This window comes from Canis lupus, chromosome 3 (genome assembly GCF_048164855.1).
Source record: "Canis lupus baileyi chromosome 3, mCanLup2.hap1, whole genome shotgun sequence".
NCBI classification, from domain to species: Eukaryota; Metazoa; Chordata; class Mammalia; order Carnivora; family Canidae; genus Canis; species Canis lupus.
Window position 1 is genome coordinate 79716251 of NC_132840.1, and position 18448 is coordinate 79734698.

General features: G+C 39.7%; 1 protein-coding gene across 20 annotated transcripts in view; it reads left to right on the forward strand.

The window, feature by feature from the left end:
- Positions 1-13855, forward strand: part of CCDC15 (coiled-coil domain containing 15) — an 80307-nt gene extending 66452 nt beyond the window's left edge. For 15 of the 20 annotated variants that reach the window (XM_072822543.1, XM_072822530.1, XM_072822534.1 and 12 more), the window contains 3 exons: positions 11270-11443; positions 11590-11738; positions 13128-13855. In XM_072822543.1, the coding sequence (XP_072678644.1) occupies positions 11270-11443; positions 11590-11738; positions 13128-13249 (445 nt within the window). In that variant the 3' untranslated portion in view covers positions 13250-13855. Of the gene's footprint in view, positions 1-10407; positions 10463-11269; positions 11444-11589; positions 11739-13127 lie in introns of those variants that run through there. The other 5 variants (XR_012028816.1, XR_012028818.1, XR_012028817.1 and 2 more) reach the window with 3 other exon arrangements.
- The last annotated feature ends 4593 nt before the right edge of the window (positions 13856-18448 follow it).

The following is an 18448-nucleotide window of genomic DNA, read 5'->3' on the forward strand; positions in this document are numbered from 1 at the left end:
GAGATACTGTCTGTAAAGCATTTAGCATAGTTCCCACACATAGCCACTCCTCAGTAAGCAGTTGCTGTTGTGAATTAATCATCATATGCTCTAGAGTTTCCACTTGTCACATGATTCCCTGGTTGGATGGTTCTCTTAGTTCCCCTTCTCTGCTACATCAGATGTCACCCCCTCCTCAAATCCTTCCTGACTCCGCCCAATCCCTCAATCACCATGGGGCCTTTCACCTCAGTTCTAACACTGTAGGTCATTTCTTTCTATATTCTGCCTACAGCAATGCCCAGCATGGTTTGGGGCTCATTAATAACTGTCACTAGAAAAGTTTTATGAAACTGAATTGTGTTATTTCTTTTTGTTGTGTATGTGTTGTACATACCTGTAATGCCGACTTCTTAGTTACAATGAATATATATAATTCTATAATTAGATTTGTTTGGTTATTTCTTTTTTTCTTCTAATTTAATCCTCAGTAATGAGCTATATCTGCCCTGACAAGTTGCAGGTCTCAAGAGAGTATGGGATTAGCATGGGCACTAGCTTACATGGAAGTCAATTCATTCAACAAATATTTATGGACATCTCCCATGTACTAGGCACAATGAATGACCGTAGTGCAGATCATCACGTTTGGTTGGCAGCAACACAGTGTGTAGCTTTCCTTAGGAGGCATTGTCTCTGGGACAGCTTCTGTCACCCAGGAGAGAACAGGGTCTGTGCTGAAGCCTTCCTCAATAAGCCCCGTTGTACGCCCTCAGGGAACCCATAAATACTAGGGATGTTCTCCTGTAGACCTAGGCAAGGATCCCTTGAAGCTATTTCTCAACTCCAAAGTGGTTTGGTTAACAGAATATTCTGCTTCTCTGAAAAGTCAATCCTTTAGAGTATTTGTACTCCTATCCAAGGCTCAATTCCCTAATAAGGCTCCCCACCCAAGCAGTCTCTACAGCTTACAAAGATCCTTCTCACGTACATTAGTGAGACTGATCTCTGTCACAATCCTGAGAGGTAGACGGGGTGGGGTTCTAGATCCCTGTTTTTAAGTTGAGGTGCCAAAAGCTCAGAGGAGTTAAGGGATAGACCCAAGGTCTTGTAGCAAGACCAAACACTCAAAACCCCCATCCAGATCTGCTGACTAGGACCAGCAATTCTTTCTGTTGTGACTGAATCTTGGGTCACTTACCCAGGAAATGATGAAACAGAATATAGCAAAACCTCCCTTCTGCTACTTGCTTTCAATGCATTTGCTGAAAGGGGAGGAGGGGACCAGTGTGTGAGACAGCTGTGGGAGATGTGGGGCTGCAGAGAGGGTGGCCCTTTCACGTCAGCAGGAGAGGAAACTTGAATGTACAAGATGGACCTTAATCTGATTCCTGGTCTTTCTCCTTGGCTCTGACTTCACAGACTGTGATGGGCCTCATGGAACTTTCTGGTCTGCTGGAAAAAGAAATGGCCTGACCATGTGGGTCTAGGCATAGAGGCAACCAACCAGCCTTCCTCTCAGAAGACAAATGAACTAAAGCAGGAGCAGATTTTCTTGTTATGTGTGACTTTCTGTGGCTACTTTGCATCAGTTGTCCCTTTCAGCAAGGCTAAAATTTAAATTAGAGGTCTTGTAGTTGATAGCAGCTTGATGTAGCACCTGTGATTAGTGAGATCGCCAACGTCAGGGTGATTCTCAGAAAGTTAGTCAGTATGTGGTCCAGCTGCTCTCCTGCTGTGGAAGTGTCTCTCCATTGTGACCTTTGGGATCTAGGATGATTTTTATTGCGGAAACCCAAGGTTTCCACAGATGGGGGAGATAGAGATTCTCTAAGTCCCTTCTAGGTACTTTTCAGAGATTCAGGTTCACAAGCTTTGAGGTCCACTTCTAACTATGCTGCTAACTAACAGCGTGTTTGGGCCAGTGCCTGCCCCTGAGCCTCTGTGCTGAGAGCTGTAAATGATGATGGGCTAAATGATTTTAGCTTTGAATGCACATTTGAATCCACCTACAGAGGTTTCTAAACTATATCTAAGCAGGGACTCCACCCTCAGATCCTTATTCAATTGGTCTGGGTGAGGCAGGGGACTGATAGAGTTTACAAGATCAGTCATATAGTAAAGGTAAAGAAATGGGATGGGTTAATTTCTGAGCTCTCCTGAAGACGTGGGGGGAGAGTTCAGGTGTCCATCTGGTCCACAGTCCACAAGGCACCATGTGGCCGTTCTAGTCTTTAAACTCAAGGTCATGAAGACCAGAGCAGAAAGCACTATACAGAGGTCACTGAACAAGTCCTCCACCCGCCCCTTTTTAAAAAATTTATTCAGAGAGAGAGAGAGAGGCAGAGACACAGAGGGAAAAGCAGGCTCCATGCAGGGAGCCCGATGTGGGACTCGATCCCGGGTCTCCAGGATCACACCCCAGGCTGCAGGCGGCGCTAAACCACTGCACCACCGGGGCTGCCCCCAAGTCCCTTATTTTAAAGTGGCAGGCTCCCTGGGGAGCACTATGTTCCAGAAACATAGTAAGGTAGAGCAAGCAGGTGTCCAGGCATTTGGCTCCCAAGCCCGTGGCCCTGTCTTAATGCCACACAGCTCTGAAGGAAGCCAAGGGAATTATTGGAGAGCAAAATAACACTTTTGCCCAGTTTCCCCTTTGAAGCCTTTCACCTAATGGTGTTTTGGAGTTTAGTGAATATTTACTCATTCCTTTTGCACTTAGTAACTACATGTCTCAGTTCCAGAGAAGCGGATTATTCTTATCCACAGATGAAACTACAGGTGGAAAGATTGAGACTTGCCCTGGTCACATAACATGATAATAACAAAAGCTGTGTAATGGAAACAGAAGCCCTTGTTTTCCTGGAGGGAAGATCCCTTCCTTTCCACCTTGACTTAGCTGTTCAGTAGCAGCAAGTCTCAGCTTTAGTGAGCTCCATTGAGAACAGGGGCACTCCTCCTGTCTGAGGTGCTCCTGCCCAAGAAGAGAGAGGGTTCTAGGCAACACTTCTCTAGTGGGGCAGCTGTACTTTTGGCGCCTCGGTATCTCTCCCTTGTTTCCCGAGCCCTGTCACATTCTGTCCACTGGTTTTCTCTGCCCTTCTGTTCAGGACAAGCTGTCTAGGCTGTTCCAAGCCACGTCATTCCATCTGGAAAGGAAAATGGCAGGAAAGCTCCCACCAGGGGATGTAGGAGGTGATGAGAAGGAAAAATGTTAGGCTTTCAGTTGTCCTGCGGGTCAGCAGAATAACTGCAGAGGTGCTCCAGCATGAAACCATATAGTGTGCCAGAGCAGAAACTCCTGCTGGCTCCTGCAAAGTGTTGCATGTCACTGCTTATCCTTATTTATGGCTGTTTACAAAGAGTGGAAAGACTATTTTCATGTAAATCTACTATGTCAATATAGATTTCTTTTTAGCCTTGCTCTATGGAGAATCATTTTTGAAGCCCTGCTGTTGTTTCACTACCCCTTCCCACTCAGCTCTAAATTCATTAGCAGCCACAGAAAATGTGCATCCAGAAACTGTGCATCCCATAGACATGTGTCGAGCAAGAGTTTATCCAGCCCAGCAAAGCAGCTTTGTGTGGCTTTGCTTTGAAGATCCCATCTAATGCTTCACTTTTGGGAAATTATAAACTCTCCACCCATGGAAGGTTATTGGATTGGGTTGATGACAAACCTGATAGACCAAGAACAGCTTCTATTAGACCCCACGGCTAGAGTAGCCAGGACAATGAACCACCTCCGTTAGGCTTGGGCCTCTGACAGTTGCCTGCGCTTTAGTGTTCTGTCAGTAGTGATCTGATCTGGCTTTAACTGACCTCTGTCATGCCAGATGCAGCAGCCAGCCTCCAAGGTGGCCCTTAATGATCCACATCTCTTGGTATTCACACCTTTGCATAGTCCCCTCACACAATGAAGAGACTGACCCATGTGACCAATAGAGGATCGCACTGATGGTGTGTGGCTTCCCAGGCAAGATCATTAACAGAAATTGCAGCTTCCACCTTGAGCCCTTGCATTGCTCACTCTGGGAAGCCAGACACCCTGTTGTGAGGACATTCAAGCAACACTGTGGAGATCATGTCAGGAGGAACCAACTTCCAGCATGAACTTGCCAGGCACATGAATGAGCCATTCATGGAAACAGATCCAATCTCAGTTAAGCTTTCAGATGATTCTAGCTCCTCAGCATTTGAGTCTCAGCTGAGGCCCAGACATCATGGAACAGAGATAAGCTGTCCTCACTGTCCTTTGCATTCCTGACCCACAAAAACAATGGGATAAGTATTTTTTGTTGTTTCCTGCCATTAAGTTGTAGGGATGATTGGTGATGCAGCAACAGATGACTCTAGCCTAATTGTGTATGAATGTGAGCCATAATAAAATTGTATCTGCAAAATACATCCCACTTTATCAAGCAGTCATTCAAAGGTAGATTTTTTTACACCTACTTTCTAAATTGTATTCATGTAGTCAAGTATTCAAAATAGAAATGGGTTCACCATTTACAAGTACCAAGAAAGGCTCAAATGCACCTTGCTGCTGGAGGGGAAATGCAAAGTCAACACTCTTACTCCTCTCACCAAGCCTATCTTTATCCACTGGGATCTGACTTCAGTGTCTGCCCCTCCTTTGGAGTCATCCTCTTCTCAACTTCCAGGGGCCTCTTCATCTATAACACCAGGAGCCTATGTCATAACTCTCCTGTAGCTTCTTGATTTACCCCCTCCTTTCATTTCCCTGATACCAACCTACTGCTTCCTCCATTTTACTGGTTAATCTTCCCCCCTAACTCCCTTTTAGTCTAGCCTTCTCTCAAGAATCAGCCTTTTTTTCTTTCAGACTAAAGAGAAATGGGCAGATTATGAAGCAGTGAGCTTCCCGTCCCTGTAGGCATTAGTAGTTACAGGGTAACCGTCTAACAGGGATGGTGTGGGAGAGATTCCAGCAGTGGTCTCTGAAGCACTAATCAGCAATATCAACCTATAAGTTGTGAAAAGAATAGGTGCCAAGGTACCTTTAAGAATATCAGAAGCAGGACTGTTATAATCCCAAAATTCAGACTCATCGTAGAGTCAGAGCTGGTTAGGATCTTTAAAATAATCTACATGGCCTCATTCACTCTAAAATTTCAGTTCTCTGTAGAGATGACTCCCATTGCTTTCTCATGACTAGACCTGTTTTCCGAGAACTAGTCCTAAGTTCCCTCCAGGAACCTATACATGTGCCCCTGGGTGTATCCTATGCCTTTCAAACTCAGGCTGGGTATATCAGATGCACTGTCTCCTTCAAACCTGTATATCTTCTTCACTTACTTATCTCAACCCCATTGTCCTCTGGCTGAGTTTCCTTGTCTCTTTTCCCCATCCTCCAAATTTGTATTTTATCAGTTGCTGAAAGGTATTCTTTCATTTTAATGTCTCTCTCATTCTTTCCCTCTATATTAGTCAGGATTCTCCAGAGAAACACAACTGATTGTGTGTGTGTGTGTGTGTGTGTGTGTGTACATATATGCTGTATATGACATTAACAGTCAGTGTACATATAAACTATGTGTGTATAGGATTTATTTTAAAGATTTGGCTCACGCTATTACTGAGATTGGCAAGTCCCAAGATCTACAAGCTGGAGACCTAGGAGACTTAATGGTTTAGTTGCAGTCAGAACTGGGAGAGCTAATGGTGTAGTTTCCATTCAAAGGCTGGCAGGCTTGGGGGGCTTGGCTGGCTCAGTCAGTAGAGCATGTGACTCTTGATCTCAGGGTCATGAGTTCCAGCCCCATGTTGGGTGTAGAAATTACTTAAAAATAAGTAAATAAAAAAAAATGTAAATAGGGGAATCCCTGGGTGGCTCAGCGATTTGGCACCTGCCTCCAGCCTAGGGTGTGATCCTGGAGACCCAGGATTGAGTCCCACGTCAGGCTCCCTGCATGGAGCCTGCTTCTCCCTCTGCCTGTGTCTCTCCCTCTCTCTCCCTCTCTCTGTGTATCTCATGAATAAATAAATAAAATCTTTTTTAAAAAAGTAAATTAAATAAATAAACTTTAAAAAACAACAACAAAGGCTGGCAGGCCTAATATTCACGAAGAGCCAATATTTCAGTTTGAGTCTAAAGTCAAGAAAAGGCTGATATCTTAGCTCAGGCCAGTCAGGGTCCCTCTTACTCTTGGGAGGTTCTGCCTTTTTGTCCTATTCAGTCCTTCAACTGATTGGATGAGGCCCACCCACATTAGAGAAGGCAATCTACTTTATGTCATCTACTGATTTCGACGTTAATCTCATCCAAAAACATCTTCATGGAGTTACCCAGAATAATGTGCGTCCCGTGATCCTTGAAATCAAGTTGAGACATAAAAATAACTGTCACGCCCTCCTACCCATCCTGGTAGCCTCTGCCCTGATTTGGGCCTGTATTAATTTGCTTCCCCTACTAGCACTCTTAGTTTCTCAACCTATAACTAGACTCAAGTCCCAGTAGGCCCCAAGGGAGGTACAAAGTGTGACCTATGAGGAGCTACACTACACTCTAAGAAAACTACATTATTTTTCAACTTATACATAGAGAAATCTGGGGAGTATGTGTAGACTAGGTGATAAAAAGGATAGGATCATGGTGGATGGAATATAAAGTTGAGTCAGACTTATTGGTATGGGCCCACTCAGCAGAGACTCCAAATTCAGAGTTTAAGATTGAAGGGTTAGAGGTCTTTAACAGTTTGGTTGGTTGACTAAACCATATACCCAAAGGTAACCTACACAAAATGAAGTTAACTGCCAGAACAGCTTTGGCATATTGTAGATGAAGGTATCCGAAAGCTTAGGGAGATTGGTATGTTAGAATGGACTTAGATAAGATGTGTTCCCAACTCTAGGAGGGTCAAGAGGAATTACATTGCCACTGTGAGGAATTTGTGAGGGGAACTTCAGCATCCTTGAAGAGTTCTGTGACCATTCTTCTCTGTAATCCAAACATTATAATAGGAACTGCAACGATCAAACTGGGATCCCTGATGCAGTAGAGATGGTGTGGTTCTGGCGTGGTAGGACAAGAGGAATGTGGTTACTATAACTGGACAACGGAGCCAAAGCAATAATCACAGGAGTCTGACTCACAGAGACCTGTGGCATCTGGCTAGTAGATTAACAGTATAAAATTTTGGCAATGTAGCAAGGTCCTTTCTCAGGGGAGCCTGGACTCCACTTCATTCAAGAGGTTCTCATTCTGTAAATTGGCTCAAGTCTGGGAATTGCTTGAATGGCCATTATGACTGTTTTGGTGATCTAAGATCTATTACCATTCACTTAACCTAAACTTTTATGCTTATAGAAAGGTAAGAGTTCATGTTGATCCGTGGGCTGTGGTCAGTGGTTTGGTTGAAAGGAATGTTATTAAAAAAAAAAAAAAAAGAAAAAAAGAAAGGAATGTTATTGGAAAGTTGGTGAAAAGGTCTGGGGAAGAGGTTAATGTACAGACCTTTCTGGGCAAAAGATAGGAAGATATTTGTATTCCATATTAATGTTCACCAAAGGGCAACCTGACCATTCAGTCAGTCAGTCAGTAATTCACTCACTCTCTCATCACGAAGGCACAATCCCATAATCGTAGGACCTTTGAACAACATGGGAGTTAGAGGCAGTTATATTCTACACTGTCAGAAATCCACATGTAACTTTTAACACTCCCAAGACTTGACTGCTAATAGTCTGTTGTTGACTAGAAGCCTTCACAATTACATAATCAACATAGCTGATTAACACGTTTTATATAATGTATATTATATACTATATTCTTACAATAAAGTAAGACAAAAGAAAATGTTACTAAGGAAATCATAAGAAACAGAAATAAAAAGAAATCCACATGTAAGTGGATGCATGCAGTTCAGACTAGTGTTGTTCAGGGCCAACACTGTATTCTTTGCTGAGGTGTCTGTTCAGGTCTTTGGCTCATTTTAAAATCAGATTTGTTTTCTTATCATTGAGTTATAAGAGTTCTTTGTATTTTTGGTTAATAGTCTTATCAGATATGTTCTGCAAGTATTTTCTCCCAGTCTGTGGCTTGTCTTCTCATTCTTTTGACGGTGCCTTTTGCAGAGCAGAAGTTTCTGATTTTTTTTTTTTTATTGGAAGTTTCTGATTTTAATGGAGCCTAGCTTAACAGTTATTTCCTTTATGGATCATACTTTTGATGTTGTATCTCAAACATCATACACAAAGTCATGTAGATTTTCTCCTAAGTTATCTTCTAGGAGTTTTGTAGTTTTGTGTTTTACAGTTAATTCTGTGACCCTTTTATGAGTTAATTCTGTGAGGAGTATAAGGTCTATCTATGTCTAGATTCATTTTTTGCACATGGATATTCAGTTGTTCCTGCACCATTTGTTGAAGAGACTGTCTTTGTGCCATTGCATTGCCTTTGCTTCTTTGTCAAAGGTCAATGACTATATTAAGGTGGGCCTATTCTGGACTTTTTGTTCCATCCTGTTCTATTTGTCTGTTCTCCCACCAATACCACATTGTCTTGTTACTTGGCTTTGTAATAAATCTTGAAGTTGAGTAGTGTGTATCTTCCAACTTTGTTTTTTCCCTTCAGTATTATGTTGGCTATTCTGGGAATTTTGCCTCTCCATATAAACTTTAGAATCAGTTTGTGAATATCTATAAAATGACTTGTTAGGATTTTTATTGGAATTGCATTGAATCTGTAAGATCAGGTTGGGAAGAACATAGACTATCATGTCATCTGGAAACAAAGACAGCTTTTTATTTTCCTTCCCAATCTGTTTCTCTTGTATTTCCTTTTCTTGTCTTATTGCATTTCAGTAACACTTTCAGTACCGTGTTGAAAAGGAATGGTGAGAGGAGACAGTCTTGCCTTATTCCTGAGTCTAGTGGGCAGGTTTATCGTTTCATCATTTTTTTTGAGTATGATGTTAGCTGTAGGTTTTTTTTTTTTTTTTAAGATTTTTTATTTATTTATTCTTGAGAACATAGAGATAGGCAGAGGGAGAAGCAGGCTCCACACAGAGAGCCTGACGCAGGACTCGATCCTGGGTCTCCAAGATCCTGCCCTGGGCTGAAGGCAGTGCTAAACCACCGAGCCACCGGGGCTGCCCTAGCTGTAGGTTTTTTGTAGATACTCTTTATCAAGGTTAGGAAGTTCCTTTTATTTCTACTTTACCAAGAGTATCACAAATGGTGATGGATCTTGTCCAATGCTTTTTTGCATATATCTGTAGGGCCATGTGCTTTTTCTTACTTAGCCTGTTGATGTGATAGATTACATTGTTTTGTTTTGTTTTGTTTTCTCATGTTGAACCAGCCTTGCATTCCTGGGATAAGTCCCATTTGGTCTTGGCATATAATTCTTTTTATACATTGTTGGTTTCGACTTTTGAGAATTTTTGTCTCTGTGTTCCTGAGAAATACTGGTCTCTAGGTTTTTTTTTTTAAGATTTTATTTATTTATTTGAGAGAGAGGCAGAGAGAGTACAAACAGGGTGCGGGCAGGGGGAGAGGAGAAGCAGACTCCTCATAGAGCAGGAAGCCCAATGCGAGGCTTAATCCCAGGACCCTGAGATCATGACCTGAACTGAAGGCAGACACTTAATTGACTGAGCCACCCAGACATCCCTCTAGTTTTCTTTTCCTGTAATATCTTTGTCTGGTTTTCTTATTAGGTTAGTGCTGGCCTCTTTATAGAATGAGTTAAATATTCTTTCTGTTTCTGTCCTCTGAAAGAAGATTGTAGAGAACTGGTATAATTTCTTCTACAAACCCATGTGGGCCTGGTGCTTTCTGTTTTGAAAGGTTATTACTTCTTGATTCCATTAGATATAGGCTTATTGTCCTGTGTATTTTTCATTTCAGAAATTGTAGTTTTCACCTCAAAAAGTTTGATTTGTCTTTTTTATATCTTAACTTTTTGAACGCATAAAATGTAGACATAATAACTGTTCTAATGTGTTCCTGTGTTAATTCTAATAACTCAGTTCTAGGTTGATTCCGATTGGTCATTTTTTTTTCCCGATTGGTTATTCTTTTCATTATGAATATGTTTTCCTGCTTTTTTGCATGCTTGGTAATCTTTTTTTTTTTTTTTTAAGATTTTATATATTTATTCATGAGAGACACAGAGAGAGAGAGAGAGGTAGAGACACAGGCAGAGGGAGAAGTAGGCTCCACGCAGGAAGCCCGATGTGGGACTCAATCCTGGGACTCCGGGATCACACCTTGAGCCAAAGGCAGACACTCAACCACTGAGCCACCCAGGCATCCCAACATGCTTGGTAATCTTTGATTAGATGTCAAGCATTGTGAATTTTACCTTGTTGGTTGCTAGATATCTCTATATTCTTACAAATTTTTCTGAGCTTTTGGGGTGCAATTAAATTACTTTGGGGCTTTGCTTTTATGATTTACTAGGTTGTGTCTGGTGCAGTGCTCAGCTGAGGACTAATCATTATTCCCCACTGTGGAGGTAAGATCATCCTGAAAACTCTACCCAATGCCCTGTGTATTATGAGTTTTTCAAGTCTGATTGGTGAGAACAGGCACTATTCCCAGCTCTGTGTGAGCACAAGGCTATGTTCCTTGTTACCTGTTTTGATGATTCTGTCCCTAGCCTCAGGTTATTTCCTCAAATAAGTCAGAGTACTCTGCTGTGTATTAGAAGGAGACCCTCTACAGATCTCCATGTTTTCTCTCTTGAGCAGCTCTCTCCTTTCTAGTGTTCCCTCTTATGAACTCTAGTTGCCTTTGTGTCCCTGGACCTTCAGCTCCATCTTCATAATTCAGGGAGGCTACCAGCCTCTACCTTCGCACTCTCACCTTGTACCGCTGCCTGGAAACTTTCAAGGCAATAGGCTTGGGCAATTTTGGGCTCACTTCATTTGTTTACCATCCATCAAGAATCACTATTTCTCATTGCCTGATGTCCAGAGCCATAAAAACCATTGTTTTTGTGTTTTGTCTGGTTAGTTGGTTGGGTTGGTTGACTTACCTATTTATTTGTTGTTTAAGGTAAGAAAGCTTTTGTACTTGGATTCTTACAGAAAAACTTTTTTATATGTAACCAGTGGTCATTGGCATTTGAGAGGCTGTATATTTATGTGAGCTGTAGAATAAATTCAGATAAGCCAGCAGGAATTTCTGAGGCTATTCTAAGGGTGTTACACTGGTTTCCTGACTCTTATCTCTGGGAATTCCTTGAATCATTTGGGTCTAGAAGCTAATTCTCAATAATTATTTTATGAAATTCCTAACCATGTTATGATTTTGTTCTCAGAATTAAGAAGAAAAAAGAGCAGCAGCGTTATGCTGAAGAACAGAGGATACTAAGAATGAACTTTCATGAAGAGCCATATTCAGAGAAGATGAGTGAGATACTAGCCCAGCTACAACTTGAGGAAATAAAAGGAGCCAGAGAAAAACAACAACAGAGAGAAAAGGAATGCCAAAGGTATTTTGAAAAGTTTGGCATAAAGTCTTTGTATTGGTATGGAGATGTGAAATAGTATTAACGGTTAAAGCCGGTAGTAAAATAGGAACTCATGCTCATTCTCTTCCTAGTGGTTCACTTTGCCTGATCAAACTGTATCTTTATAGATATATGGAAGCTCTGCGAGCCCAGATCCAGGAGAAAATGCGACTGTATAATATTACTTTACCTCCCCTCTGCTGTTGTGGTCCTGACTTTTGGGATGCTCATCCTGATACCTGTGCCAACAATTGTATTTTCTATAAAAACCATAGAGGTAAGCTTCTTAAAGGAATGATTGAGCCTGATGGCAATTAAAAAAAAAAAAAAAAAGACTAAACAATAAATGTAGTGATAATAGGAAGTTAGCATTTATTGGGTATTTACTTATATCAGAGACTGTTATAACCCCTTATAAAACAACTCTGAGGCAATAAAAACAATTATAGTGAGTTATAATCCTTTTTGAGGTCTGCTATCTTCTTGTCTCCATTTATGCTAGGGAAATATTTCCACTCCACTGTTGGGAGACTTGGATTCCAGGTTCTCCTATAAATGAAGAAATTAGAGCTTTTTTTTTTTTTTAAGATTTTATTTATTTATTCATGAGAGACAGAAATATAGGCAGAGGGAGAAGCAGGCTCCATATGTAGAGAGCCCGATGTGAGGACCGGGAGCACGCCCTGAGCCGAAGGCAAATGCTCAACCACTGAGCTACCCAGGATTCCCTAGAGCTTCTGTTTTATGGCCATCTAAGTTAGGCCTCTGTCCAGTTGAATTCCCTGTTATCGAAAATTTTCATGACACTTAAGATAGACTTATTACCATCCATATCCATGTTAGACTCCCAGTTATGCCGAGTGACACTGAGGAATATGAGGACCCATATAAACTCTGTATTCAGAAGTTCCAGCTTGAGAATACAGAGTCCTTCTTATTAGCACTAATGTTTCTGTTTCCAGGACATCCTTAAATATATTGATGTACATAGTGTAGAGATAATACAGGCTTCATGTACACACCAAAAATACTGCCAGTATTTGTACTCCTACTGCCCCATCCGTGTGATACAAGTTTCTCATCAGTTCCATGAGTTAAATTTTAAAAACACAAATCTTATCATGCCCTTCCTCTATTCTAAAACTTTGAGGGTTCACTATTACAGTACAAAATGTATGCCATATTGGCATATTTTCTCTCTGGCCCCAGGTGACACTCGAGCCTTATCAAACTTGCTATTTCCAGTACATATCACTTTTTTATACCTTTTACACTATGTATTTTTCTGCCTAGAAGGCCTTCTTTCCTTTACTCTTATTAATCCTTCAAGACCATCCTAAATGTTACTACTTCTGGAAATCTTTTCCATCTTTTCCTAGATGTATTTTTCATTCATTCTGAACTTCTTTCTGTGATGATATTTTGTATATGCCTCTAGTTTGAGAGTGTTACACTGCAATTTAATAATTTGTATGTTCATTCTCTTCATTATCTTTTCTGTCCTCATGGAGTGCTTGGCGTGTACTAAGTGCTCAATAAATATTTATTCAATGAATAGACAAAATACCTATGAGACTTGGTAAAGAAGCAGTACTAATGGGAAGGAGATTGGGAGAGTAGTTTAGAATCTGATTTCATTCATCACTGTGCAAACCTTTATTTGCAGCATATACCCGGGCACTGCATTCTGTCATCAATTCCTGTGATATGCCTGAGGGGACCTCAGCTCTTCGAGTCGCCATGCATAATTTGGCTTCTGCACACAGACGGACTTTGAAAAATCTGTAATGAGAATCTGAATCCAATTGTTAGTGTTTCACTCTTCACTTAAAATCAACCCTGAGAGATTATTTAGGAAAAGCTGTTAAAATGTGTAATCTGGTAAGAAGGACTGTCACATATGACAGTCATCTCTATAACTAGATCATAACCATTGTTTCAGTCTCTGCTTGTAACTGAAATTGAAAGTTGACCTCCAAACCTGTGTTTTTGCCATGAACTGTATGGAGTCCATTGTTTTCAAATGATCAGTCAGACCAATAGCTCTGCTCTGGTCAGAAGAGATCATGAGAAATCTTTGAGATTCTCTCATTTTGTCTTTCTTAAAGTCTTGACTTTGAGTCTTGACAAGATTGAAAATGTCTAGATAAAGCCAAAAAGAAGATGATGAAATGAGTTTCTGAGCATCAGTGGCCATCTGTATTGCTGATAGCTTTTCTAGTTGTATATAACAATTAGAAGTGAGAAGAATCTGAATTTGATGTACATTTTTTTCTCAAGATTTTTCTCTCCTGGCTTTTAAACTTAGTACCTCTTTCCCTACTCAATGACATTGGACTTAAGACTTTTTAATTTTATAATTTTCTATTGTAAAAATAAAGTGAATAAACCCTCTGTCTTTTGAGCATCTTCTATGTGAAATCATTATCCAAAAAGTAAATCTGGGGATGCCTGGGTGGCTCAGCAGTTGAGCATCTGCCTTCCACTCAGGATGTGATCCTGGAATCCAGAATCGAGTCCTGTATCAGGTTCCCCGCAGGGACCCTGCTTCTCTCTCTGCCTATGCCTCTGCCTCTCTGTGTGTCACTCATGAATAAATAAATAAATGTTTAAAAAAAAAAAAAGTAAATCTGAAGTCAAAGTGAGTAAAGTCCTGCCTTATTTATCCCTATCTTTTAAAAATCTGGTGAATGGCATACCTACAGTGCAGATAAAATAAAAATTGCTATTGTTAGCATGAATTTATTTCTTCATAGTATTTCCTGATGCAAAATATGAAAAAGCTTAGTATTGAATTAAAGATACTGAGAATTCCTTTTTCTTTTTCTTTTTTTTAAAGATATTATTTAGTCATGAGAGACACAAAGAGAGAGAGGCAGAGACACAGGCAGAGGGAGAAGCAGGCTCCATGCAGGGAGCCTGATGTGAGACTTGATCCTGGAACTCCAGGATCACACCCTGGGCTGAAGGCAAGCACTAAACCACTGAGCCACCCAGGGATCCCAGATAATTCCTTTTTCTTAGTTTTCTCTAATAATTAGTGTTGAAGAAGCACTTGAGTTATGTCTCAAAAAACTCCTAAACATCTAGCCAGGTCTTTGAAAATAAGAGTCAAAATTTACCTGTATGACAAGATTGACTGGTTATTTACCCAGATTAATAATCTAGTTCAGTCAAAATCTTTAATTATATCAATGATTCAGCATTAATGAGTTGTATTTAACAGTTTTATTGAGATATAATTCATATACCATGTAATTAACCCATTTGAAATGTACAATTTAGTGGTTTTTAGTATATTCTAGGATTGTGCAACTATCAGCCACTGTCAAATTTTAGAATCATCTTGTCATTCTAAGGGGATGCCCCCATAATCCAGCAATCCCACTTCTGGTATGTATCTAAAATAATCGGAAGCAGGATCTTGAACAGACCCTTGCATATCCATGTTCATGGTGACATTATTCACAATAGCCAAGAAGTGGAAGTAACCCAGTGTCTGCCAGCAGATGAATGTATAAACAAAATGTGATGCACATACAGAATGGAATATTATTCAGCCTTAAAAAGGAAAGAAATACTAACATGCTATAATATAGATGAGCACTAAGAATAAATATTATGCTGAGTGAAGTAAAGTCACAAAAAGGCAAATACAGTATGACTCCACTTATATGAGGAACTTAGAGTAGTCAAAGTCACAGAGACAGAATAGTCATCGCCAGGGTCTGAGGGCAGGAGGAAACAGGAAGTTGTTTAATGGGTAGAGTTTCCTTTTTGCAATCTATGTTACAATCTGTTTAGTACTATCGGAGATCTATTTTACAATGATGTGGAGACCTATTTTACAATCATGTGAATCTACTTAATACTACTGAACTGTACACTTAAAAACAATTACAGTGGTAAATTTTAGATTATGTGGCTTTTTTTAAACCACAATTAAAAATTTTAAGGAGGAAAACTCTACACCTATTCCATTCCTGTTCGCTCCACCCACAACCTTAAGCAATCACCACCCTATTTTCTGTCTCTAGAGATGCATCTGTTCTGGACTTTTCATATAAATGGAATCATACGATATATAGAATTTTTGGTGTAGTAGAATGTTTTTAAGATTTTTCCATGTTACAACATGTATCAATACTTCATTGCTTCTTTTTGCCCAGTAATACTCCATCCACTCTGTGGATAACACATTTTATTTACTCATTCAGCAATTGATGAACATTTGGGCTGTTTCTATTAATTGGCTATTATGAATTCTGCTGCTATGAACATTTATTGACAAATTTTTCTATGGACATATGTTTTCATTTCTCTTGGGCATGAATACCTAGGAGTGTATATGCTGGGTCCTGGTAGCTCTATGTTGAACATTTTGAGGAATTGAAAACTTTTCCAAAGTGGCTGCACCATTTTATATTCCTGCCTATGGTATATAACGGTTCAGATTTCTTCACATTTACCAACATGTGTCCTTACCTGTCTCTTTGATTATAGCCATCCCACTGGGTGTAAAGTGGTACCTCAACTTACACCAACTGGGTGTAAAGTGGTTTTAATTTGCATTTTCCCAATGGCTAATAATGTTGAGCATCTTTTCATTTGCTTTTCAGCCCTTTGTATATCTTTGGAGAACTATCTTTTCAGATCCTTTACCTGTTTTGTAGTTGGGTTATTTATCTTTTGATAATTGAGTTACGAGGGGTAGTATATTCTACATACAGGCCCCTTCTCAAACATGATTAGCAAAGATTTTCTCCCATTCTGGAGCTTGTTTTTTTCACTTTTTTGATGATTTCCTTTGTGGCACCAAAGCTCTTAATTTTGATGAACTCCAATTCATCTGGCTTTTCTTTTGTTGCTTTAACCACTACCTAATCCATTACCAAATCCTAATACACTCCTATGTGTTCTAAGAGTTTTAGCTCTTGCATTTAGGTCTGTGATTTATTTTGAGTTAGTTTTTGTGTATAGTGTTAGGGGTCCAACTTCATTCTTTTGTTGTCCCAACACCATTTGTTCAAAAAACTTACCTGCCCTTTTGAATTGATGTGACACTTGTCAAAAATTAACGGACCATTAATGCAGGGGTTTATTTCTGAGCTCTCTGTTCTGTTAATCTATGTGTTTATTTATTTTAATTTCTTTCAACAATGTTATGTAGTTTTCAGAGCATAAAATGTGTACTTATTTTGTTAAATATATTCCAAAGTATTTTATTCTTTTTGATGCTGTTTTAAATAGAATTGTTTTGTTAATTTTATTTTCAGATTGTTCATTACAAGTGTATAGAAAATATAATTGATTTTTGTATCTTGATCTTGTATTCTGCAACCTTCCTGAATTATTTTTTACTTTTTTTTTTTAACATTTTTTTTTTAAATTTTTATTTTATGATAGTCACACACAGAGAGAGAGAGAGAGAGAGAGAGAGGCAGAGACATAGGCAGAGGGAGAAGCAGGCTCCATGCACCGGGAGCCCGACGTGGGATTCGATCCCAGGTCTCCAGGATCGCGCCCTGGGCCAAAGGCAGGCGTGCTAAACCGCTGCGCCACCCAGGGATCCCTATTTTTTACTTCTAATAGTTTTTTAGGAGGTTTCTTGGGATATATATATATATATATAATCTTCTTACTTGCAAATAGAGATCATTTTTTCCTCTCCAGTATGAATACCTTATTCTTGTCTAATTGCCCTGAGTAGAACAACCAGTACCATGTTGAATAGGAATGATGAGTGACACCCTTGTCTTGTTTCTGGGCTTAGGGTAAAAACATTTGGTCTTTCATTATTATGTATGATGTTAGCTGTGGGTTTTAATAACGGCACTTTTTTTAGATTGAGAGTGAAGTGGGGTGGGACAGTGAGGGCTGAGGGTCAGAGGGAGAGGGAAAGAGAGAATCTTAAGCAGGCTCCATGCCCAGCACAGAGCCTGACATAGGGCTTGATCTCACAATCCTGAGATCATGACCTGAGCCGAAATAAAAAGTTGGACGCTTAACCCACTGAGCCACCCAGGCAGGTGCCCCAGTAATGGCTTTTAATAAAGGGTTCCTGAATGCCCATTATTAGTTTGGGGAAGTTGCATTCTGTTACTAATTTGTTGAGTGTATTATGAAAAGGTGTTTATTTTTGTGGAATATTTTTTGTATTAAGATTATTGTGGGTTTTTTTTTTCCTATTTAACAAGATATATTACATTAATTGATTTTCAGATGTCAAGACCAACCTTTTACTCCTATAATTCTAAGTTGTATTGGCTCTTATTTGTTTGGTTTCGTACAAGATTTTGCTTATTCTCTTTTTTTAGTTTAGGTATCTGAGATAGGTGAATTAACTCGTCTGACATCAATAGTGAAATAATGATGGGATTAAATCCTGCATAAGATTAAGCAGCTTTCAAGTCTTCTTCCTCTAAGTTTAGTCTATGAACATAAATCTCACTTGGGTATGAGTATGATTTTGCATTGTAATTTGGTAATATGTAAACAGTGTTAATGATTTATTTTTGTGGGGTTCGAGAATGCTAGGATAGCTAGTAGCTACCAAGGAGTAAGCCTGAGTTTCATGATCCTTACTGATCATGTGTGGTGAATCCTGTTTGAATTGGATAGGTGCACTTTGGAAAGAAGCCTGGAATCCAAGAGTTTGCCTGAATTTACAAGTCTGTGAAATCCCAGTTGGGAGGAAACATTCTATAAGTTTTCTAAATGAGCAGGGACCTATAGAAATGAAGAGGCCTGAGTGTAAGAAGTGAGCCTTGTTGAGATAGATTTTGATTTCTGGGGGGGATAACAGGATTAAATTTGGGCCCACTATTTAAAATAGGGTAAATGGCAGACATTTCAGGTAAAAACCAACTGAATAAGAATGAAGGCATTCCTAAATAATTATTCCTTTATTCTCCTTAAACTTCCTCTAGGTTTTCCCTTATACTCACCAGTTGGTGACAATGCTTCCTTTACAACTGAAAAGACAAG